The sequence below is a fragment of the Rhinolophus hipposideros genome, assembly GCF_964194185.1.
Source record: "Rhinolophus hipposideros genome assembly, chromosome: 24".
Taxonomy (NCBI): Eukaryota; Metazoa; Chordata; class Mammalia; order Chiroptera; family Rhinolophidae; genus Rhinolophus; species Rhinolophus hipposideros.
Window position 1 is genome coordinate 5,720,560 of NC_138070.1, and position 22,499 is coordinate 5,743,058.

The window sequence follows — 22,499 nt, forward strand, 5'->3', positions numbered from 1 at the left end:
ATACAGCTGCCATGCCCGTGGATGCTATGGTCTTCTCTCAAGAGAAGAAATCTGCGAAGAGGTTCAGAGCCATTTGGAAGAGAAATCTGCAGACCCAGAGCATGGTGGGATGGGGGAGTGCAGCTCTGGATGGGCACGTTCTGCCCCTGTGGCAGGCAGACTTCTAAGATGACCCCAATATTTCCTATATCCTGGTGTATACACCCTGCCTAATCCCCCAAACTTTGAGTATGATGGATATTCTTCCACAATTAGGTTATATTATACACTTGGCCTTAAGATGAGAAGGAAAGATTATCTGAATGGGCCTGATGGAATCACATGAGTCCTTCAAAAACAGAAAGTTTTCTTTGGCTGGTCCCAGAAGAGAAGCCAGAGATTTGAAGTTTGTGGTAATTTGTTAAGCAGCAATAGAAAAGTATACAGCTCCACAGGCTCCTTTCTCCATGGGGAAGCTTGCGGCCAGCAGAGCAGGGTTTCGAAAGCATGGGATCCAAGAAAGTCGTCCCTACTGTGTAAGTCAAGGTTGGTACTGCCCCCATAAATTCCTAATGATGAATTCTGCTCACACCCAGCACCTCATGTTATTCCCTGTGTACTAAAGTGTTGTGTGGCGCTTACGTTTGGAATACTTGGGTCTCATGCCTGTGTTTTAGCTCCAAGGGAGTCTGGGAAAATAAGGTTATGACACGTAGTCAAGAAGTAGAGTCCATAATATGAGATTTCCTCATAGTTAAACGCTGTTCAAATCATGATTACCCACCATGAGACATTGTAATCGATGTTTGTTTTTTGTCTGTCTTTTACCACCCCCACCTGCCACTTTCTTTGCCCATTTCTCCTGGCCACAGAATTGTTCTTTCCTAAGGAAAAGCCACTGGATATGATTCAGGTCAGGTTCATACTGCTCTGTTTCCCTCCACCACCCCCACTTCTTGTGTGTGTGTGTTGGGGGTGGGGAACACATGACCCAGGGCTGGCCAACCAGGTGACACCATGCCCCTACCACAGCGATTGGTTGAGGGATGGATATGTAACTCAAGCTCAACCAATCAGAGTCTTTCCTGGGACTTTCCTGACAGAGCTATCAGGACAGACTTGATTGTTCCTGAGGGGCTGTTAGAAGGGGAGGATGTGAGGCTCCTATGACTGTCCTATCTTGCTACATAGAGAGCCTATTTGAGAAGAAAGTCACATAGAACCAAGACTTGGGAAGAGAGACCCAGCCCTGATGGCACCGTTTGAACTTTTATAACCATCAATGTCTGTGGACAGCTCCATCTCTTCCTCTCCCCAGTGACCCGACAATAAATCCCCCTGTGTGGCTTGGCAGCTTGCCAAGGGTTTCTGAAATGTATCCAAATAATTCTTTCTAACACAGACCTACTCAGCATCCTGTCTACACACTCCTGCAACCCTGAAAGCTGCAGCCCCTGCCCTTGACTCTAAATCTGAACTTGGTTGCGAGGGACTCTGAGAAGTTGATCAGCTTCTTGTCTTATTTCCTCTGTTGCCAGCCCCTGCTTTGTACCCCAGTCTCAATAACTGATGTACTTGTCTTATTTCATTATCCTGGCTCTTTGTCTCTTCAGCCCTAGTATGGACAGCCTCTGAACCCAGGACCCACCACCTGCTTCTGTAGATCCTGAATTATCTGGATAATTATCTGGTCCACACCAGTCCTACATGATGCAGCAACCTCCCCCAGCCCCTGTGCACTAGGGGTCTCCCCAATTTCACAGATGGCCAGCTTGCAGTCATATCAACTTGAGGTCTCACCGTACAGTTAATTTAAGGCAGTATTTCCCAAGCTGTGTTTTATGGGACTCTATTCAGTGAGTCCCATAGAGCTGTAAATCTTCTGTGAACATAGTGGGGCAAAGCAAAGCTGGCAATAATTTCTCTTCAACTGTATATTTTAAAATATAAATAATGGAGAAGCATCTTACACGGGGTTACCTTCTAAAGTCAGCACTTAAAGTAAAAATTGTGTCTGGTCAAAATTGCCTTTGCTAAACAATTGCGTTGTGCACAAAGCATAGGAAACAGACCTGCCACCTCCCAGTGAGGCCATCAGAGTCAATTTTTTTTCCAGCTCTGGAACAAAGTGCTGTTTTTCCAGTTTTGCTCCAGGTGAAAGTGAAGGAATTGGCTTATTTTAGTGGACATGTTGGGTGAAAATATGTGTCTAGATTCACAGGTAGGGCAGCAAAATGATCCCTCTGTGAGAAGCATGTGGGAAGACACTAACTGAGGGAACCCCAACTCAGCATCCCATCTCACACTTAACGCTGGAGCACCCAGTCACTGAATCATTGTCTGGTTTAAAATGCAGTCTCTTTCCGTGTCCCCGTGGAACATGTATAACTGAATTTGAGGGAATTAAATGTGGGTAAAGTTAGGATGCCACCATATGAAAGAAAAATATCATTGCAAAGTGTTTGCATAATAATCTGTTCTTATATGTACAGTAATCTGCTTTTAAAAAATCGTGTGCTGAACCCAAGAATACCAGGAAGTTCATCATCTCTTACATGGAATTGTGACATATGATCTATGTATTGATACATAAGGGAACAATTACCAACTATGCTCTTTATCATCAGTTCTATGATATATGGTCTAAGTCATGTGTCTTTTTTTAGAATTCTAACATGTTTATTCAATATTTGTTGCATAGTAAACATGAATCAAATAATGATAATCCTAATAATTAATATTAATAAGAATTAACAGTTAGTAAGGGCTTGTCATATGCTAGGTATTTTTCTAGCAGCTCTGCATTTATTAATTCATTTAATTCTCACAACAACCATCATCCCCATTTTACAGATAAGGAAACCAAGGCTCAAAGAGGTGAAGGATTTTGAATCCACATTCAGATCTCACACCCCAAGCTTGAGTGTGGTTACTTTGACAGTCCAAAGAGGGGATGTACTGTATATGAAAGTACCTGTTAGGTTCAAAAAGATTATTTTTAAAAATGGCTACCATTTGTGGAGCTCTTATGTTATGTCAGGCATCAATAAGGGCTTGCATGCCTTTTCTGGTTTAATTATCACAACAATTTTAAGAATAGGTGCAAAAATGGAGGCTCAGAGAGTTTAAGTGGTTTGACCAAGGAAACTTATCCAGGATTATAAAGTGGGTTGCTCTAACCCTTAGCTAGCCATTAGGGAAATGTGCATCAAAACCACAAGGAGCTACCACATGACATCTCACGGCTATAATTCAAAAGACAGACAATAACAAGTGTTGATGAGGATGTGGAGAAATTGGATTACATTGCTGGTAGGAAAACGAGTTGTTGCAGCCACTGTGAAAAACAGTTTGGTGGTTCTTCAAAAGGTTGAAAATAGAGCCACTAAATGATCCAACAATTCCATTCATAGTTACATACCCAAGAAAACCGAAAACATGTTCATGCAAAAACCTGTACACAAATGTTCATAGCAGCATTATTCATCATAGCCCCAAACTGGAAACAACCCAAATGTCCACCAAAATGTGGCACATCCATACAATGGAATATTACTTGGCCATGAAAAGGAACGAAGTACTGATACATGCTCCAACATGAATGAACCTTGAAAACATGATGCCATGTGGAAGAAGCCAGACACCAAGGACCACAATACTATATGATTCCATTCATATGAAATGTCCAGACTAGGCAAATTCATAGAGAGAAAGCAGGTCAGTTGTTGCCTGGGGCTGCAGGGGAATGATGGCTAAGAATGGGGCATTTCTTTTTGAGGTGATCAAAACATTCTAAAATTGTGATGATTGCACAACTCTGAATATACTAAACACCACTAAATTGTACACTAAAAATGGGTGAGTTGTATAGTATGCAAATTATATCTCAATAAACTGTTAAAAAAAAAAAAAGGCAAGGGAGAGGCCTAAAGTCACATTTACAAGTCTGGCCCTGTTCCTCCCCCTAAGCGGTGATGACTCAGGTAAGTTGCCTGCATTATCGCCAGGTGGGCCCTGATTCCTTGCCTCTCCCTGGGAATCTAGGGTGTTGCCCTGTGTTTTCCCACTTTCCCCAGGCATGCCCTGCCTGGCTCATCCAGACAGGCTTGGGATAGAACCCAAAGTATCACACTCACCTCCTGTGGCTACTGTCTGCCGCAGACTGGCACTGCTTCCTCCTGCCTATTGCTTCCTTGCCATTCCCCCTCCCAGCATGCTGAGAGACACACATCTCAGATTTTACACCATGTGGAATTCTGGATATGCACTAAAAGCTGCACCTTGGGGTTTCCTAGGCTGTCAACCACTGCAGAGATTTGGGGTCATCCCCACACTCCACTTACCTAACATAGGAAAAGACGATCATGTGAAAGATCCACTTAATGGTGCCATAGTTCATGCTCTCAATCCGGGTGACTTTGTTCGTCTCGTACTGGAAAACATCACTGTATATACAGCAGGCTGGCATGGTGAGAGGCTCCCTGTCTGCTCCGGGCTGGACCAGGACTCCACCCTCCGGGACGGGTCGCAGCAGGCCCACCAGCAAGAGGAAAATGAAACATCCTGATTCTTAGCAGGAGCCTTTAAGTTTGAGTTCCTCCAATGATGGCAGAGTGGGGGCGGGCCCTGGCAGCTGCCCAGATGTGGCTAGGGATAAACAAGAGAAACCAAGTCCTACAGGCCTGCCTGGCAGATGACCTCGCCCCAGCTGGCCTCCCCCAGATGCCTGCACAAAGACGGTGTTCAAAGGAAGGGCATGTTAAGAATTCTGCCTTTTCCCCTTTTCCTTTCACTTTTTTGACTCATTTCAGTTGGGGGGAAAGGGGTAGCCCTTCAAATGTCAGGGGACCCAGTGCTTCCATTGTGCTTTAGTAAAGGGCCTTGATCTTTCCATTGCCTCAAGCCCCACTCAGAGAGTGATTGATTTCTACAACCCTTCATTCAGCCCCAGATGTATATGAACACTTCCCCCCTTCCCTCCCTCCTCCCCACTCGGTTTATAGGGGGAATCAGACTTGCTGAAGGGGTTAGGGGGAGGATTTCATTCCTATGCTGAATATTTCCCGTGTGACCCTCTGGATCCCTCTCTTCCTCCTGCCCTGTGCCCCGGGAGGACCCCCCCATGACCTAGGCCAATCAGCCTAAGACCACCAGGAACAAACTTGCCATCCAACAAAACTAAGTTTTGACCCATTTGGTGAGGTTTTACATAAAAGCAGGTTTTCTATGAAACAGTCAATGTCAGATCTGGATTGCTAAATGGACCCAGGGCCCTGTTTGCTTGGAAGCGATGAAGCTGAGATGGCTCTCGAACGTTGTGTCCAGGAACCCTTGATCCGACGCTCTGCACCTGAGGTGCACACTGAAGCTGCTTCTCGATGGCAAAATGGCTTAGATCCTCCAGGCAAAGGGGAGTCTCTGGTTCTTACTGGTACAGTTTCAAATAGCAACGTTTCTGACAGTCTGTCATTTTAGAGGGTGACATTTCTCAGTGAGTAAGAAAGCAGGAGTCGCTTCCTCAAAGATGGGAGGCATCACTTTACAGCAGCTCCAGAGAAACATTGTTTCCTCTTATTTTTGCAGCTGACTTTGTCCATTTCTACTCTTCCAGCTTGCTAAGTGGCCAGGCTGGTTTTCACTTTTCCAGTCTGAGCTAAACGTTCCTCTCACCCACGCACTTGAGCTGCCTCAGGCGCTCCTTTACCTCCTGGTTTCCAGTTTGGGTGACTGGAGAGCAGGAGGACGGAGAGGGTAAATGTGAGTTTTCCCGGCTCCTCTCCTCTCCTCTCGGGGCACCACTCTCTCTTTGCTCCTCAGACCTCGGGGTGGTAAGGGCTTCCTGCTGTTGCCAGCCCCAGGTGACTCACCATCCCTTATTGCTTGTTCTTTATTCTGCTGACATCTTTATAAATGCTTCCCGCCATTAGTTACCCCATTGGAGTATGCCATCACTTGTCTCCTGGGACTCTGAATATACAGTCATCTTCACCAGTAAAAGAGTAGTTCCACAGGACTCCCATAAGGGCAGTAAAGCCTGATGGTTAGAACACAGGCACTGTGGGACTAGCTGTCTGGCTTCCAATTCTGGTGTCACACCTTACCACCTTAGTGACATTGGACAATGCTGTTTATGCTATTCCTTCATTCATTCCCAAGAGCACCAGCCACTAGCAGATATAGCAGTGAACAGGAAAGACAGCCCAGATGTGTATCAACAGATGAATGGATACACAAAATGTGGCCTATCCATACAATGGGATATTATTCAGCCATAAAATGGAATGAAGTATTGACACACGCTACACCGTGGATGAGCCTAGAAAACATGCTAAAGTAAAGAAACCAGACACAAAGGCCACATATGGTATGATGCCATTTGTAGGAAATGTCCAGAAGGGGCACATCTGTCCAGTACTGCCTGTGGTACCACCCATAGACATATGCTTTCCCCTAGGCTTTCGCTGAATTCACACTGATCGCTCGTGCTCTTCCATCTCTGCTGCCTTCTGAGCTCCACACCTATGGCGTATAAGTCTATGAACCTCCAGACCTAAATAGCCCACAGACACTTCAAATCACATCTTCAGAATGGAATACCTGAAGGAATTGGGGGTTGGAGAGGCTTGGGTGAATTTCTTAGTCAAGGGGTGTATGTGTGTGTGTTTCTGGTTACAGCGCAGAAAATCAAGTGATTTTCTTCAGTGGAAGAGGGAGATTTTTAGAGAAAACACTGTTATGTCACAGAACTCAAATACAGGAAATGTGGCCCAACCTTGCAAGAACCTGGTGGTAGAATCAGAAACTAAAATGTCCTGCATTGAGGGTGCTCGTTCAGTTTGTCTGAAGCTGTGCAGTCTGGCCTCTGCCTGTCTCCCTGTGCACCCACTATGTGTGTGACTTCTCTGCTTCTCTGAGGGCATGTGGCCCAACACGCCTATCATGGTTATGTGTCCACTTGCCAAGTGAAAGCTCCAGATCATTGCCCTATTTCAGAATCCCAGAGGAATGAATCTGACTGGTCCAGCTATTTATTTCTGGTTCGATTAGGTATGGCCGTGGGTGGGTTCACAGAACAAACAAGGCATTGGGGCTGCTTTTGTGAGGAGGGGGAGGAGGAAAAGCTAGGAGAAGGAAGGGAGGGAGAAAGGTGCAGCTCTCAGAATAGAGACTCCAAGCCTGGGGACTGTAGTTAAATACCCCAGCTCCTCTGTCCCAGGTGACACGACACTGAGGCCGTCTGGGCGGTCTCACAGAGGTCCCTAGTGGCATTGAGCCCCTGATGCCCAGAGCAGTGACCTGTTCTTGAATGCCTCCTGCATTGACTGCCTTCCTGTCTCACTTCCTCACTCTCCTTTTTGGCCTCAGCCTGCCAAATAATCTACTTGCACCAGAATCCTTGTCTCAGGGTGTGTTTCAAGGAAACCCAATACGCGTAGACTTCAGTCTCCTGTGCTGTTGTTAAGGAGTCTGGAATTTATCCTGAGAGCAATTGGTGGGTTTATAAGCAGAAGTGTGGCATGAGCTCATTTGCACTTTAGTAAAATCACTCTGGCTGCACGTGGAAAACGGAAGGGGTGAGGGTGGAGGAAGGGGGTCTGCCCAGAGAGGCTATAGTGGCATGGAGGAGGGCTGAGGGCAGATCCCTGAAGGAAGCCGGTAAGACACCACACTCTCACCAGGCTGGCATTTTGTTCTTCCTCCCACTCAGACTCCACATTGCTGTCAATAGCAGCTTGGATTTGCAGCGATACAATGATACCAGACTCTTACTCTCCTTCAGGAGTTCAATGTTTCAGCCAGGATTCACTGTGGTTTCTTCCTTGGGAACTGGAGCTACTAAAAAAGCGTGTCAAAGTAATGTTTTTCCCCCCCTCTATATTTCTCCATGGCAATTTCTCATGAACATGCGTTTCTGACCCTCTCTTCCTTGTTTCTCATCACTTAATTCAGAATTCTTATAATTAATTCGTTGGCTGCTTAGGGGTGTCGCAGAGTTAGGAGAAAACCCAGTGACCTGGTATCCAAAAATGGTTTTCCTTGAGTTTTAGTGAACTAGTTGTGTCTGACAGCGTGACTACTAACCACATGTGGCTATTTAAATTTAAATGAATTAAAATGAAGTGAAATTTAAAATTCGATTTTCTGTCATGCCCGCCCTTTTTCAAGTGGTCAATATCCATAAGTGGCTAATGGCTACCCCACTGGATGGTGAAGATAGAGAACATTTCCGCCATCATAGAAAGTGCTGTTAAACCGCACCACTGACGAAAAAATATGTGGGATCGAGGAAAAGGGGAGTGAGGTTGCAGGTAAATGAGGAAGGATAGGGTGGGTGCAATCAGATGGCATCTATTTTCTGTGTGAGATAGGAGGCAGAGCTGCCTGATGAGAGAGAAAGCGAAGGCAGAGGGGTGGGAGGTTTGATGAGAGTGAAAAAGGTTCAAAACAGTTGCTATGGTGAACAGGAGAAGAGAGCCAAAAGGGAAAACAGGAATTCCAGGGTGGCGTCGACAATTAAAGACTCTAAAGTTATCATTGCAACAGGCTAATGACTGAGGTTACGCCCGGACGGCTGGGGGGCCTTCCCATCTGCAGGGTCCACCTCCCCACACAGAGACCCACCAGGTCTTGCCCAGTAGTTCGAATGGTTTCAGAATTTGTAATCATTGGTATGTACTACGTTTATTGTGTCTTCTGCATTTGTTTCAGAAACCGTGAGCAAAGCTACATGTCTGTCTTTCCCTCCCCCTAAAGCACCCTTCCCTGGGAGCTCGCATCCTTTGCCAGCCCCTCAACACAGGGCAGGAAGCTTCTCTGTGCCCCTTAATTCAACCCGGGCACCCGGAATGACTTGCTTCACTCACTTTATTCTGGGTATAATTGCTCTATCCTTCTTAGGGATGCTGGATTTCTTTTCATCCTAAGACCTCCCCTCTTTTCCACTCCATCCATGCCCAAGACATATGTTCTCCTTAGGAACTTTTAAAATCTATTTCTGAGTCAAGACAGTGGACCACGTCAGGTAATAACTGACAGTGCACAGATCAACCCCCCATGACAAAAATTGTCTGGTCCAAAATGTCACTAGTGCCAAGGCTGAGAAACCCTGGTCTGCACGGTATTGGCACCTAAGCTGTAAATTCAATTGTAAACTGAACTCAAGGGCCACAGTGCAAGGCACATAGAGGGTGTTCAATGAATGTTTGATAATGAGTGAATGAATGAATGAATGGTTATATCTTTCATTTGTAATTTGGCCACGTGCCTGGAACAGGACTGTTTCAGAGTAGCTGTTCAGTAAAAGGTTATTGACCCGTTCCCGCAAATTTTTCCCCTTGAAGAGCCACCTGTGCACAGCTGGGAATGATGTCCTCCTGGCTGGGGAACAAGATGGCCTGACAGCTACAGTTTGGAGTCACAATACCTTTCTGTGGGAAGCCACCAACCAAAGGGGCAGACAGTATTTCTCCACATTGTGATGCATTTATTGTCTTCTCTCAAACTCTCAGCAGAGAAGGGTTTAAAGGGCTGAGCTGAGCAAGAGCCTGTGGATTCAGCTCTCTAGGAAAGAGGAAAAAAGGAGCCCAGACTAAGGGTAGTTAACATGCTTGAGGATCAAGAGTCCATTAGGATGAGAGAAGGGTAGAGGGCTGGGGGCAGGACTGCAGTATCACCACACTCTTCCTAATTCATTCATGTAACAAATATTTACTGAGTGCCAGGGACTCTTTGGGGGACATGTGAGTTAACAAAAAGACCCAAATCCTTACCCGCTTGGAGCTTATATTCTAAAGAAACAGCATGAACAACAGATAAGTAAGTCTGATATAGAGAATGTGAGAGGGCCATGTACACTATGGAGGAAAACCAAGCAGGGAAAGATGTGTTTGGGGTTGAACTTAGTGGTTAAATTGAGGTGAAATTTACATAACATAAAACTAACCATCTTACAGGGTACAGTTCAGTGGCAGTTAGTGCCTTCACCATGTCTATCTAGTCCCAGAACACTTTCATCACTTTAAAAGGAAACCCTGTGCCCATTAGTCTGTCATGCCCTCCTCCCCCGAAGCCCCTAGCAACCATCAATCTGCTGTCTCTATGGATTCACCAATCCCTGGCAACCACCAATTTTCTTTCTATCTTTGTGGACTTAACTATTCTGGGCATTTCACATGAGTGGAATCATGTACTATGTGGCCTTTTATGACTGGCTTCTTTTACATAGTGTAGTATTTTTTGAGGTTCATCCACGTTTTAGCATATATCAGTAGTTCATTCCTTTTTATGTCTGAATAATATTTTGTTGTATGGATATATCACATTTTATATACCTATTCGTCAGTTGATGGACACTTAGGTTGTTTCCACCTTTGGCTATTGTGAATAACGTTACCGTGAACTTTCTGGTACAAGTATTTGAGTTGCTGTCTTCAGTTGTTCCAGAAAAAAACTAAGAGTGGCATTTCTGGGTCATATGTTTAACTTTTTGGGAACTGCCAAACTGTATTCCACAGAAGCTGCATCATTTTACTTTCCCACTAGCAATATATGAGGGTTCTGATTTCTCGCCATTCTCGCCAACACTTGTTATTTTCCATTTTGTAAATAATAGCCATCCTAGTGGTAAGAAGTGGTATCTCACATACTTTTGATTTGCCATTCCCCTAATACACATCACTGGGTGTTGACCATTTTTTCATGTGCTCGTTGGCCATTTGTATATCTTCTTAGGGAAGTGTCTATTTAAGTCCTTTGCCCACTTTTGAATTGGGTTGTTTGTCTTTTTGTCATTGAGATGTGAGAGTGGGGGTTGAACTTTTAAATAGGGTTGTCAGAAAAGGCTGCCTGAGAAGATAATTTTTAATTAAAGACCTTAAGAGGGTAAGAGAGTGGGTACCAGGAAGTCTGGGAAAAGCATTGCAGGAAGAGAGCTCAGTGACTGCAAAGGCCCTGAGGCAAGTCCCTTCCACTTGTCTGTAACTCTGTTTTCCTGTTTGCAAATGGGAAAGAATACGACCTGAAGACAATGTCTCCTAGCGTGTTAGCAAATTATCAACACCTAGGCTCACCCATGTACTTGAGCAAGATACTCAACTTCTCAGAGCTTCGATTTGCTCACCTGTAAAATGGGGATAATAATCGTATCTACCTCACAGTGTTCTCACAAGAATTAAATGAAAAAATATACCCAGCCAGGGCCTGGCACATAGCGTGGTCAGAAATTTGGGGTTCGAACCCAGATCAGGAGGACTTCGAAACCTGAGGCCTCCAGGAAGGTAATGGTTTACAGGAGAGTCAGAGGGGTGTTGTAGCAGAGGCCTGTCGTCTGGCCTGACCCAGGCTACTGTGTACTTACTCTATTTATGTTTTGAAGAGCATAATTTATTTATATACTGACACCAAACAGGGGGATTACAGTCTGAATGGCAGCTTTCACCAATGACCTTGGGCACATTTCTGAACTGAGTTTCCTCCTTTGTGCCTCCACATTGTGGACAGGATTCAAGATCATATATGTGTTAATAGGATAGGTGCTCAAAAAATTTCCCTTATGTGTCTGCCCAGCGAGTACCACTGTGGGCATTCCAAAAATACAAGATTACCTTTAATTATCATTTCAACACAAGTTGATGTTTTACTTAGTTTTGTTTTTTAGTGGCAGTTAGAATGTGGGTCTCCGGCTAGAGTTCAGATCCCAGCTCCTGTGCTTACCAGCTGTTGGACTTTGGGAAAGTGTCTGAACCACCCTGATCCACTTTACAAAGCAGTTGTAAGGATACAAGATCATTTTTGTAAATCACCCAACAACCATCAGAACTCTGGCTACAATGGTATGAAGAAAACGGCAGGAAGTCCAAACAGATTGGATGGTGAGGGCGGGCAAGAAAGAAAAATCCTAGTAAGAGCACCTAGAAAAGCTCCTTGAGAGCCTAGCAGAGTGAAACCATAGTGGGTGACTTTCCAGTCCTCATTTTTTGCCCTCTAGAAAGAGTGAAGAGTCAGGAGTCTCAGATTCGAGACTTTGCTCTGTCCACAGCTAGCTAGGTGCCCTCGGCCAAGTCTCTTCCTGTCTCTGCGCCTCAATTTCCCAGGGGTCCCTCTCCAAAGACTGTGTCCGCTCTGAAACCACCTGTGGCACCGCGACTGACCAGCAGAGGGCAGCGATGCACCAACATCCGTTCTGGAGCCCACCTCCAAGTTCAGTTTTTTTCTGTTTTGCTATCTGCTGACCTGGGACAAGAGAATTGTGAAATGATAATGGTGGCATAGGTTTCACTTTTTCAACGATCCTCATTCGATACTCGGTGCACAGTCAGAATGAGGTCTTGCAACAGCATACAGATGAGGAAGCAGAGCCTCAGAAACTTAACAGAGCCACATACAAACAATTCACAATTCACTGACAATTTTGGTCACACCATATCCTAAATTTAGACTGTTTGAACGCTAGGAATGCATTGCTGTATGTATGGGCTGCTTAGCATTGATAACCCATTACCCTCTTTATGCTTCGTGAAGCACTTTCTGATTCTCTGTGTCAGAAAATTCTCCTCTATTCTATCCAGCTTACAGATAGATGAGTAAACTGAAGCTTCTAGAGGTTATGCCATTTGACTTAGCATTTTCTTAATCAGCTCTATCTTAGAAGCTGTTTGGCGGATTCCCAGAAATATTAGCTTAAAAGCTATACAACTTGGGCCAGCCCGGTGGCTCAGGCAGTTGGAGCTCCGTGCTCCTAACTCCGAAGGCTGCAGGTTCAATTCCCACATGGGCCAGTGGGCTCTCAACCACAAGGTTGCCAGTTCAATTCCTCGAGTCCTGCAAGGGATGGTGGGCTCCGCCCCCTGCAACTAAGATTGAACACGGTAGCTGAGCTATGCCCTCCACACTAAGACTAAAAGGACAACTTAAAGCTGAACGGCACCCTCCACAGCTAAGATTGAAAGGACAACAACTTGACTTGGAAAAAAGGCCTGGAAGTACACACCGTTCCCCAATAAAGTCCTGTTCCCCTTCCCCGATAAAAAAAAAAAAAAAAAGCTACACAACTTGTTGTGATGGGATATAGTGGGGTCGAGTCCAAATATTGCTCCTTGTTTTGCAAAAGGAATGAAGCCCTTCTCGCTGTCTCAGCATCTGCCTGGGTTATTAGCATCCTGCGTGGAACTGGAGTAGCTATAGATCAACAGTGGTACTCAAAAGGGACTGTCAAATGATACACCTGTCCCCAACTTCAGATTCTGATATCCACCCCCAACCACCCAAAGAACCGCTGTTTTTGATGGATTGTTCTACATGTATGTTTGTGCAATGTCTTTATCAGACCCCGGGGTTGGTTAAGATGCTGTAAAAGAAAGGCCAACTCAAATTAGCTTAAACATTAAGGAAAATTTTGCGTTATCTGTAAACCCCAAGCTGGTTCATAGAGCAACTGAACCACACCAGCAGAATGATCCTGCCTCCAGCTCAGTAGTACCTCGGCTGAGATAGACTGACCAGGATTCACCCTCTAGTGTAGGCTGGGGCTGGGGTCTGCTTCAGTGGAGCCCATGGCAGTGAGAAGAGGTGGGAGGACACCTCGCAGAATGTGAGTTCAGAGTCTGAAAGAGGAAAGGAGGACTGACTTCAGGAAGGGAATCAAAGTTTCTATTACAAACCCTGAGGCTGTAATTGAGCTCCCAAAGACTAACTAGCTCTTTACACATTGGTGCCTGTTGCCAGGAATTAGGGGACAATACAGAATCAACGCTTGGTCCTTGTCTTCACCTTGCTTGTAGTCTCACTGTAAACCAGACTCACATTACTTCCTTTTTACTAGTGTCATTTGTGTTTTTTATTGTAGAAAATACTGGCAAGAATAAAGAAGAAAAGCCAGAATCACCCATAAACCACCACTCAGAGACAGCTACCGTTAACACTTGTGTTTATTTCCTTCTAATCTTGGCCCTGTTTTCTAATTATTGCAAATCATACATTCGTTCATTCATTCAACAGCTATGGAGCTGAGTGCTGGAGTATGTCGTTCAGGTTCTCACCGTACTAGGAGTTCCCAGAAGAACCCCTTCATTGTTGCCAGGAGTGGTTGAATGGAGGGCTTGACCTGGGCCTCGAAATCCATTTGAGTGAGGAAAGAGGATAAAAGGAGTGCCTTGCAATGAGAGAAAGGGCATGTCCCAGGAACAAAGGCAGGACAGGGGTAGGGGAGAAGACTGGTGCATATTGGAAAGTTAGAGGGAAGGAGTTAGTGGTAGGGAAGATTCTAGGTGTTATGTATATTTGCTTTTTTTGGTCTATTCTACATTCATTCCCTTTTCTGATAGCAGCACCCAGTTTTCCTTTGGGGAGTCACTTCTTACCCACCGTCAACCCTCAGCTCCTGTTCTGGTGAAGCTAACTTCATACCCTTGTTTCGAGGTGGTCACATGACCTAGTCTGACCAATCAGAACACTACATCCCTCTGGTCAGTGATTGGCTCAAGGATGGGCATATGACTACATCAGGCCAATCAAGACCATTGTGACTCAATTCCATTTGTTGGAACTGTCTGGATTTCTGGGTTTCCTTGAAATTTTAGGAAATCTGAATATGCTGTGTGGCAGATGGCTACAGCTGAGAAGAGGCTGCCTGCTTCAGATGAGACACACTGTCCAGTTTGCCACAGTCCCCACCACTCCCTATTGCTAGGGACAAAAGTTTAGCATTCTGTTTGTTTAGCACTCTGTGAGCCAAATACAACTTGTCTGTCAAATTTAGCCCTGGGAAGCTAGTTTGTTGTCCCTGTGTAGGTGCCAAGTTGAATCTTAGTTGGAAGGATGAGAGGGTGGCTAGCAGGGAGATGAGCATACAAAACCAAGTGATGGGCAGAAAGTTCATGCAGGAAGACCTCCATCTTCTCCTGAGAAGCAATTCCATAAACATTTGTTCAGTCCTCACATCAACCCTAGGAGATAAGGCAGGTTAATTCCATTATGCAGATGGGGAAACTGAGGCTCAGAGAGTACTCACATCTACAAGCTACCAAGTAGCCCTTCAAGTCTGCACTGTTTACCTCCTTGCTCATGATACCCAAGTGGGAGCTGACCGAAGATCACTAAAGCTCAGGTCAGTGCGAGGAAAATGAACCCTTTGCTTAAAGGTTGCCAGCCTGGATCTGATACCCAGCTGCCTCTGTGGTGCCTTTTCAATCTCGTTGCTCTGAGGTGAATGTAACTACTGGGCAGCACTTCTCTGACGATGTGGCAGCCACAGAGTGAATCACTCATCACTCAGATCTCCTTCAGGAGAGGCTGCTGCAAAGAGCACGGTTGACTGACAGCCCTAGTTCCCATCCCTCTGGATGCACCAAGTTCATGCCAAGGCCATACTTCCCCGGGCTGCCCACAGCCAATAACTGAGCACAGTGGCAGTGCACATGCAGCCCCACTGCTGCCTAATCTGGGATTCTTCTTACAAGTGACTTTGGCTTAGGAACTCCCCATCAACATGGCGGAAACTTTCTTCGAATTGCACTGCTGTCTGAGGTCCTTCCTTCCCCCTCTCCTTTCACAGGTATCAGACGAGCATCACCGTCTGAAGACTCTCCTGCTTACTCTTCCTCCCTTCCCCTTTATCCTTCACAGGCACGAATAAATAAATCTTCAGTAAATCTTTTGCAAGTCTAAGCTAGCCTTGGTGTCTGCTTCTCAGAATATCTGAGCTAACACAGATGACCTCCATTTTGTAGAATGAGCTAGTGAAGTCTACAACCATCCAAACCCACAATGGTCAGTTGTCAAGGAAGCAGAGTTTAACATTGTAATGGTCAGGCCAACGGGCTTTGGAATTGGAGCAACTAAAATGTGACTCCTCCTTGCCAATGGATGACCTTCAGGACATTTCTTAACCGTCCCTGAGTCTCCCTCATCTGTCCAATCGGTGATTCTCAACCAGGAGTGATTTTGTCCCCTAGGGGACATTTGTCAATGTCTAGAGACAGTTTTTGGTTGTTACTCCAGAGGAACTGGAGGGAGAGGGGTTATCTAGTGGGTAGAGGCCAGGGATATTGCTAAATATCCTGCAGTGCACAAAGCAGCCCCACCCCACACACAGACACCAAAGAATGATCCAGCCCCACATAGCTGTAGTGCTGAGGAGGGGAAATGCTGTGTTAAATGGGAATGGTAATGACAGCTAATTCAAAAGGCCGTTAGGAGGATCCAGTGGGAGCTTCTGTTCTGTATCTGTCATTTCTACTCATCCCGCCTTGTAAACTCCACAGGTCAGAGACCAGATGATTCTAGATTAGTGTTCTGTATCGCCAGTGACTAGAACATAGAAGGTGCTAAGTAAATTACTATGAATTGAAATATTTAGATGAATGCAAATCAACAAATGGTAACTATCATCAGCAGCAGTGTCTTCCCGGTCCCTGGCTCAGTTCGGACTTGGTTTTTTATATTTGTTGAATGAATGAATGAATGAATGAATGAATGAATGACAAATGAAGGAGTATTTACTCATTAACCACTAATTTATGTGCTTTAGGAAGATACTGGAAACTCTTGGGAAATAGGCCCAGTCTTTTCCTTTTAATTTGCAAAGAGGAGTTTTGTTCACCAAAGAAATGACTTCAGGGGATTGAGACCTCTGCCAAGCCAAAATCCGGGGCCTGGCTCAAAGTCCTGTAGTTTAGGACACACATCTTGCTCGGCTTAGGCAAAAAAGGAAACGGGGCCAGGCTTTGTGCGAACTCGCTGCGAAACAAGAGCTGTTTGCAGGGCCCAGGAACACGCTCTGTCCCATGTTTAATTTCTTCCATCTGTCTGGTATCTGACCTCTGCTGCCCTCTAAGCCATTGCCACACATTGTCTGCGCACGTTCCCATATAAGGTGATCTCTCTTTCTCTCTCTCTCTCTCTTCCTCTCTTCCCCTCTCCCTCTCTTTCTCGGGGTTGGACAGCAGCAGCACTTGCTTCCTCCACCCCACTGTCCCTCTTTCAGCCTTCCCTGGCAAGCTATGCTGTGAGGATGGATGGCTAGAGAGCGGGAAGGGGCAGGGGGCTGCCAAGGAATGTGGCAGGTTTATTTTTGTTCGGGCTGCATTCTTTGCCAGGCCTGCAAGGCCCCAGCCACTTGGGGATGTCACATGCAGATAAGACAGTAGGGGTGACTGAGACCTGTGGCTCAAATCTGCAACACCCCAGGTGTGAGCTGTGGTCACAGACTGAGGGTGGGGGTGTGTGCAGGGACTCTGAGGTCATGGAACTCACCTCATCCCACTAGCCCGTGTCTGATTCTGAGAAAGTCAAGTTTGATGTTTCAGAGAAGCAATGGCAGGAACTGAGATCTGTAACCACTTAGGCCCATTGCTGGGCAAAACCCAACATTTGCAGCAGAATGGAGAAGAGCCAGGTGTCAGGGTAAAATTATTAGCTCTGCGACCTTGGGCAAGTTGCCCGACCTCTCTGACTCTGTTTCCTTATCTGTCAAAATAGTAACAAATCTACTTGATAACTATTGTAGTATCACATTGAAATGTGAACTCTGCGATTATTGTCTGTTCTGTTCACTGTTGTTTCACCAGCACCTAGAATAGTGCCTGGCACACAGTAGGTGCTCAAATATGTGTTGAACAAATTAAAGAGATAATGCTTTTAAGTGCACACCACCAAATAAATGATAGCTGTTACTATCTATTCAACAATGGCAGATGTTTATTAAGCACCTATTAAGTGCCAAAGCCCAGATAGGTGCTGGAAATAGAGCAGTGAACAAGACAGACCTCAGGGAGCTTATATTCTAATGGGGGACATATACAGTCAAGTAAATTAAGTTCAGAGAGTATTCAACTTGCTATGGAAGAAATTTTAAAAGGGATGTGGAAGAAGTGTGTTTTTCAAACCTATGGACTATGACTCACACAGCAAAAAATGTTTATTATGTGACCCAATGAACACACATGCATGTTTAAGAAACTGAAATAAAACTTTCACAAAACAGTTGTGGTGGATTGCCTGCAAAGATGTCTACCAACAATTTAGCTGGTATGCACATGCCACTCCCTGACGGAGAGGTAGAGTCTGGTTCTCCTTTCTTTGAGTCTGGGTGGGTCTTGTGACGTGCTTTGGCTAATAGGATGTGATGGAAATGACGCTGTCCCTGTTCTGGGCCTCAGCTTTAAGAGGCTTGATGGCTTTCACTTTTGTGCTCTTGGTACTGTTAAATTAATCAGACAAGAAGGCCATTAGACTGATGTGGTTCTCCCACCATGGCAGCCTATGTAAGCAAACCAAAATCTAAGCCTATAAATGCCTCAAGGTTACAAAATCAAAACACAAAGGACAACCAATCACAAACAGCCAACCAGGCTTTTAGCTATAGCCAATCAAATAATTTTTTTTCTTTGCTTCCACATTTTTCTCTACAGAAGTCTTTCCCTTGGCTCCCATCAGCGGAATGCACTCCTAACCACTTCCGGTTTGGCACTGCCCGCCGGTAATCAATTCTTTGCTCAAATAAACTCTTAAAAATTTTAATATGCCTCAGTTTATCTTTTAACAGTACTTCATTGCCAGGTAAGGAAGCTCAGGGTAGACCACTGGATGATGAGAGACCACAAGCAGAAAGAGAGAGTTCACAGGAGGGAGAAACGGCAGTCAGCACTGAAGCTGGGGAAGGAGGGAAGCCGTCTTGGATGTTCTAGCTCCAGATGAGCTCCCAGCTGAGCTCAGACACATGGTGATTGATCCCAGCAGATACCAAGTTGAGCAGAACTGCCCAGCTGAGCCCAGTCACCCCACAGATTTGTGGGGGGGAAAGGTGTTGTTTTAGGCCAATAAAGTTGGTTTGTTACACAGCAAAAAAATATGTGTATTTCCGACACAGAAGTATTTACCTTTATTCTGTGTGAGATTTTTTATTCCACTTCATTTTTTAAAATAATGTTCATCAAGACCTCTTAAACTGAATTCAATACCCACTAATAGGCCCTTACCAACAGTCTGAAAAACGGTGATGAGGGATGACTGGTAGGTGGGTTACTTTAGTAAACAGGTCAGAAAAGGTCTCCCTGAGGAAGTAACATCTGAGCTGAGACCTGAATGAAGAGAGGGAGCCCGGCTGGGGAAGATCTGAGGAAAGAACAGCCAGGCAGAAGAAACAGCAGTGCAAAGGTCTTGAGGTTGGAATGGGTTTGGTGTGATTGAGCAACAGAAAGGAAGCCAGTGGTTGGGGAGTAGAGAGAGAAGGGAAGCCTGGAATGAAATTAGGCCTTATGCCATGCCACACGTGTTACCTCAGCTGTAGAGAGCAAAGACAGCTTGGAAGGCTTGGGGAGCACGGTTGACCTCCCAAGGCCCTGACTGCTGCGGTTTGTTTTAATTGACGTGAGAGTCACATAACATAAAATTAGCCTTTTTAAAGGGAAAATTCATGGGCATGTGGTACACTGACAATATTGTACAACTACCACCTCTATCTATTTCCAGAAGATTTCCATCACCCCAAAGAGAAATCCTGTACCCACTAAGCAGTTGCTCCACATTCTCCACCCCTCACTGTTCCCCCCTACCTCCCAGCCCTTGGCAACCAAGAATCTGCATTTGTCTCTATGGATTTGCCTGTTCTGGACATTTCGTGTAAATGGAATCATACAATATGTAGCTTTTTGTGTCTGGCTTCTTTCACTTAGCTTCATATTTTCAAGGTTCATCCTTGTTGTAACACATACCCGTACTTCATTTCTTTTTATGCCTGAATAATATTTTGGTGTATGTTTGCACCATAATTTGTTTAGCACCTCATCTGTTTGTCCATCATTTTGATTCTATAATTCCATCTATAGCATTCTTACAGATCTTGATTTGACGTCATCAGCCCAGGAGGGAGAAAAGGCCTTGGCAGCATGAAGGAGAATGCCCCACTGCTCCTGCCCTTTTCTTGTCCCCTCCCATCAACCTTTTCCTGCATGATCTGGAGCTTCCTGATAGCCCAAAATGCAGCTCCACTGCTGATTACCCTTAAATACTCCCCCTGAATTCTATAAATACACCAACACTCAGCTGGGAAAAAAAGAACTTGAAAGGCATCTGAAATGAAAATACACTTTTTTCCCATCATTGGCCAAGTGTTTTCTCTCCGTCTCCCCCCCACCCCCCTTTGATTGCGGGGTAAGCACTTGGATTTTGAACCATTAGCCTCCATGGGTAAGAGAAGTTTCCTTGACAAAGCCCTTGTAGGCAGACAGAGCCAAACGGCGCATTAACCCTGGCCATCCCGCACAGAAAATCCCTTTACTTCCTTCCTCAGAGGTCTATTACAGTCCTTCATCCAGACTCTGCTGAGCCAGGTTTCAGCCAGTTTAGGAGGTTGATTGAATGGCTTTGGGATTGGGCAGACCTGTGTTTGAGTCTCGACTTAGCCAGCTACTACCTGTGTGACTTTGGGTCCTCTACTAACTCTCCAGGCCTCAATGTCCTTAATTATAAGATGGGAAAAAGCAATACTGTCCTTTCAGCATTGTTGTGAGGCTTAAATGAGATGATGTGGGAGGTGGCAGTGTGCTGAAATGAAGTTAGGCCTAACTCCATGCGATGCTTGGAACTCGGCCAGAGAGCCAGGGCAGCTGGGAGATGGGGGTAGTTCAGCTGACCTCACGAGGCCTTATTGCTCATCATTTTTGTAATTCAATAGATAATTCGATTCATAATTCATTCCGTCTGCCCTTCCAGGTCCCCATTCTGCGATTTCCTTCCTTGGGAGGCCAGTCTGCATGGATGACCTCAAAGGGTCGCCTGCCCCTTTGGCGCCCTGCTGGATTTAGCTAATGGGAAGCCAGTCTGGGTGATCAGAGGGTGGGAGGGATGTGAAGTCAGACTGGCTGTATATAAAGGCTCCTCATACTAGGCAATCTTCTCCATACAGCTACTCTGGTGCCTGTTCTCTTCTCTGGCTGCTTCAGGCTTAGGGCAGCAATGGCTGGTAACCCTGTTGGTTTCCTTAAACCCGGTCCACACTTTTATAAATAGTCCTTTATTAAGTTCTCTTCAATTGCCCAGAGTGTGCCATCTTTCTCCTGCCAGGACGCTGACTGATACTGAGGTTATCCATTTCAGTCCACTACTCAGATTTGCAAGAGGAAGTATATGATTTTAAAATCAACTGAAATCCAACTCTGAGCCCCCATCCTGTCATTATTTGGCATCTCCCCCTCATACACATCCTGGGGGGCTGCCAAGTCCCTGGGCTTTGTTGCAGTGGGAAAGCTTTAAATAGTCACCTGAAGTCTTCTGTCAATGGCCCATCTTGGTGACTGCTCGGTCACCTACCCATCATCCCAGGCTGCCTGGTCCTTTCAGATCCAATGGCATTAATGCTTCCATGTCAGGCCTGGGACAAGGATAGCTTTGGCCACAGTGGAAGCCACCAGAAATACCTCTTTGGGGGATTTCCCCCTTCTCGGGAGCTGCCCTGGAATGATCAACCTGGGACCCTTTCCCAGTCTTCTTAGCATCTCTCTTCTCTCTTCTTACTTTAGAAGGAACCCTTTTCTCTTTTTCCCCCACTGAGGACAACCAGTATAATCTCTTCCAAAGACTTCAAACCTTTACAAAAACAGGAGGTACAGCTTCTGATTCTAACCTGCAAAACTCAAGACAATGCAAATTGTTTCAAGAGGAGGGAAAACAGAAGGAGTACACACATAAATTAATATTTTAATAAATTCTGATACACATGTGTTGTATTTAACAAAGTTCCTGACATACAGTAAGCACTCAGTAAGTGATGACATGGATTATTATTTGAGCCCAGTAAGTATGTGAGGTGCTTCCTATTTTTCAATCCATATTTATAACTGAGGAATTAATATGAGTTGTATATTATCTTGACTCCTTGACGTTGCTCATTAATCTCACAAACCCATTAAAAATACAATTTGACAAAAATGTAGCACCAGGCACATATTGAATAAGACCTCTGCCATGTCATCCATTCAGTTGAAATAATATTTCACATATTATTTATCTTTTTTACCTTTTAGGAAAGCACACTCTGCTACTAAACATACCCACAAGATTAAATTGCCAGAGCAGAGACAATTTGGGATATCTGCAAAACTCAATTCAGGTTTCCATTTAAATTTAGTTTCTTTCATCTCCAAGTAACCTAGATGGCTAAGGCATTAAATGACAATTAATGGATAACAGAATAACCCACTTCCGAATTTGTTCCTGTGTCTGGGTCATTTTTCCCAGTTTTAAAAGAATGAGATAAAGTGGGCAATGTGCAGAGTAGCCCCAGATGGGATAGCATCTTGAAAACTGGCATTCGCTGAATACTCGTGCAGAATCCAGAAATATCTCATGGTCAGGATGAAAGGTCTAAATTTAATACCAAAAACAGAAAATTGGCTTGGCTTCTCTGTACTCTGCACAGGAAAGTTCTTGTTTGGAAGTTCTGAAATGTGAAGGGGCTGGAGACAGTATGTTCACAGCATCCTCAGGTTTTTGTGGGGACCTAGAGGGACTGCTGTTATCCCATG

General features: G+C 45.1%; 2 protein-coding genes across 3 annotated transcripts in view; one reads left to right on the top strand and one right to left on the bottom strand.

Annotated features, from left to right (window-relative positions):
* Positions 1 to 4,447, bottom strand: part of P2RX7 (purinergic receptor P2X 7) — a gene marked incomplete at its 5' end in the record, with an annotated part of 39,745 nt that extends 35,298 nt beyond the window's left edge. Inside the window, one exon of the mRNA XM_081036758.1 lies at positions 4,323 to 4,447. Coding sequence (XP_080892884.1) covers positions 4,323 to 4,447 — 125 coding nt within the window. The remainder of the gene's footprint in view (positions 1 to 4,322) is intronic.
* The window catches only part of IFT81 (intraflagellar transport 81), a 155,232-nt gene that overhangs the window by 55,132 nt on the left and 77,601 nt on the right, over positions 1 to 22,499 (top strand). The gene's annotated exons all lie outside the window — the stretch shown is intronic.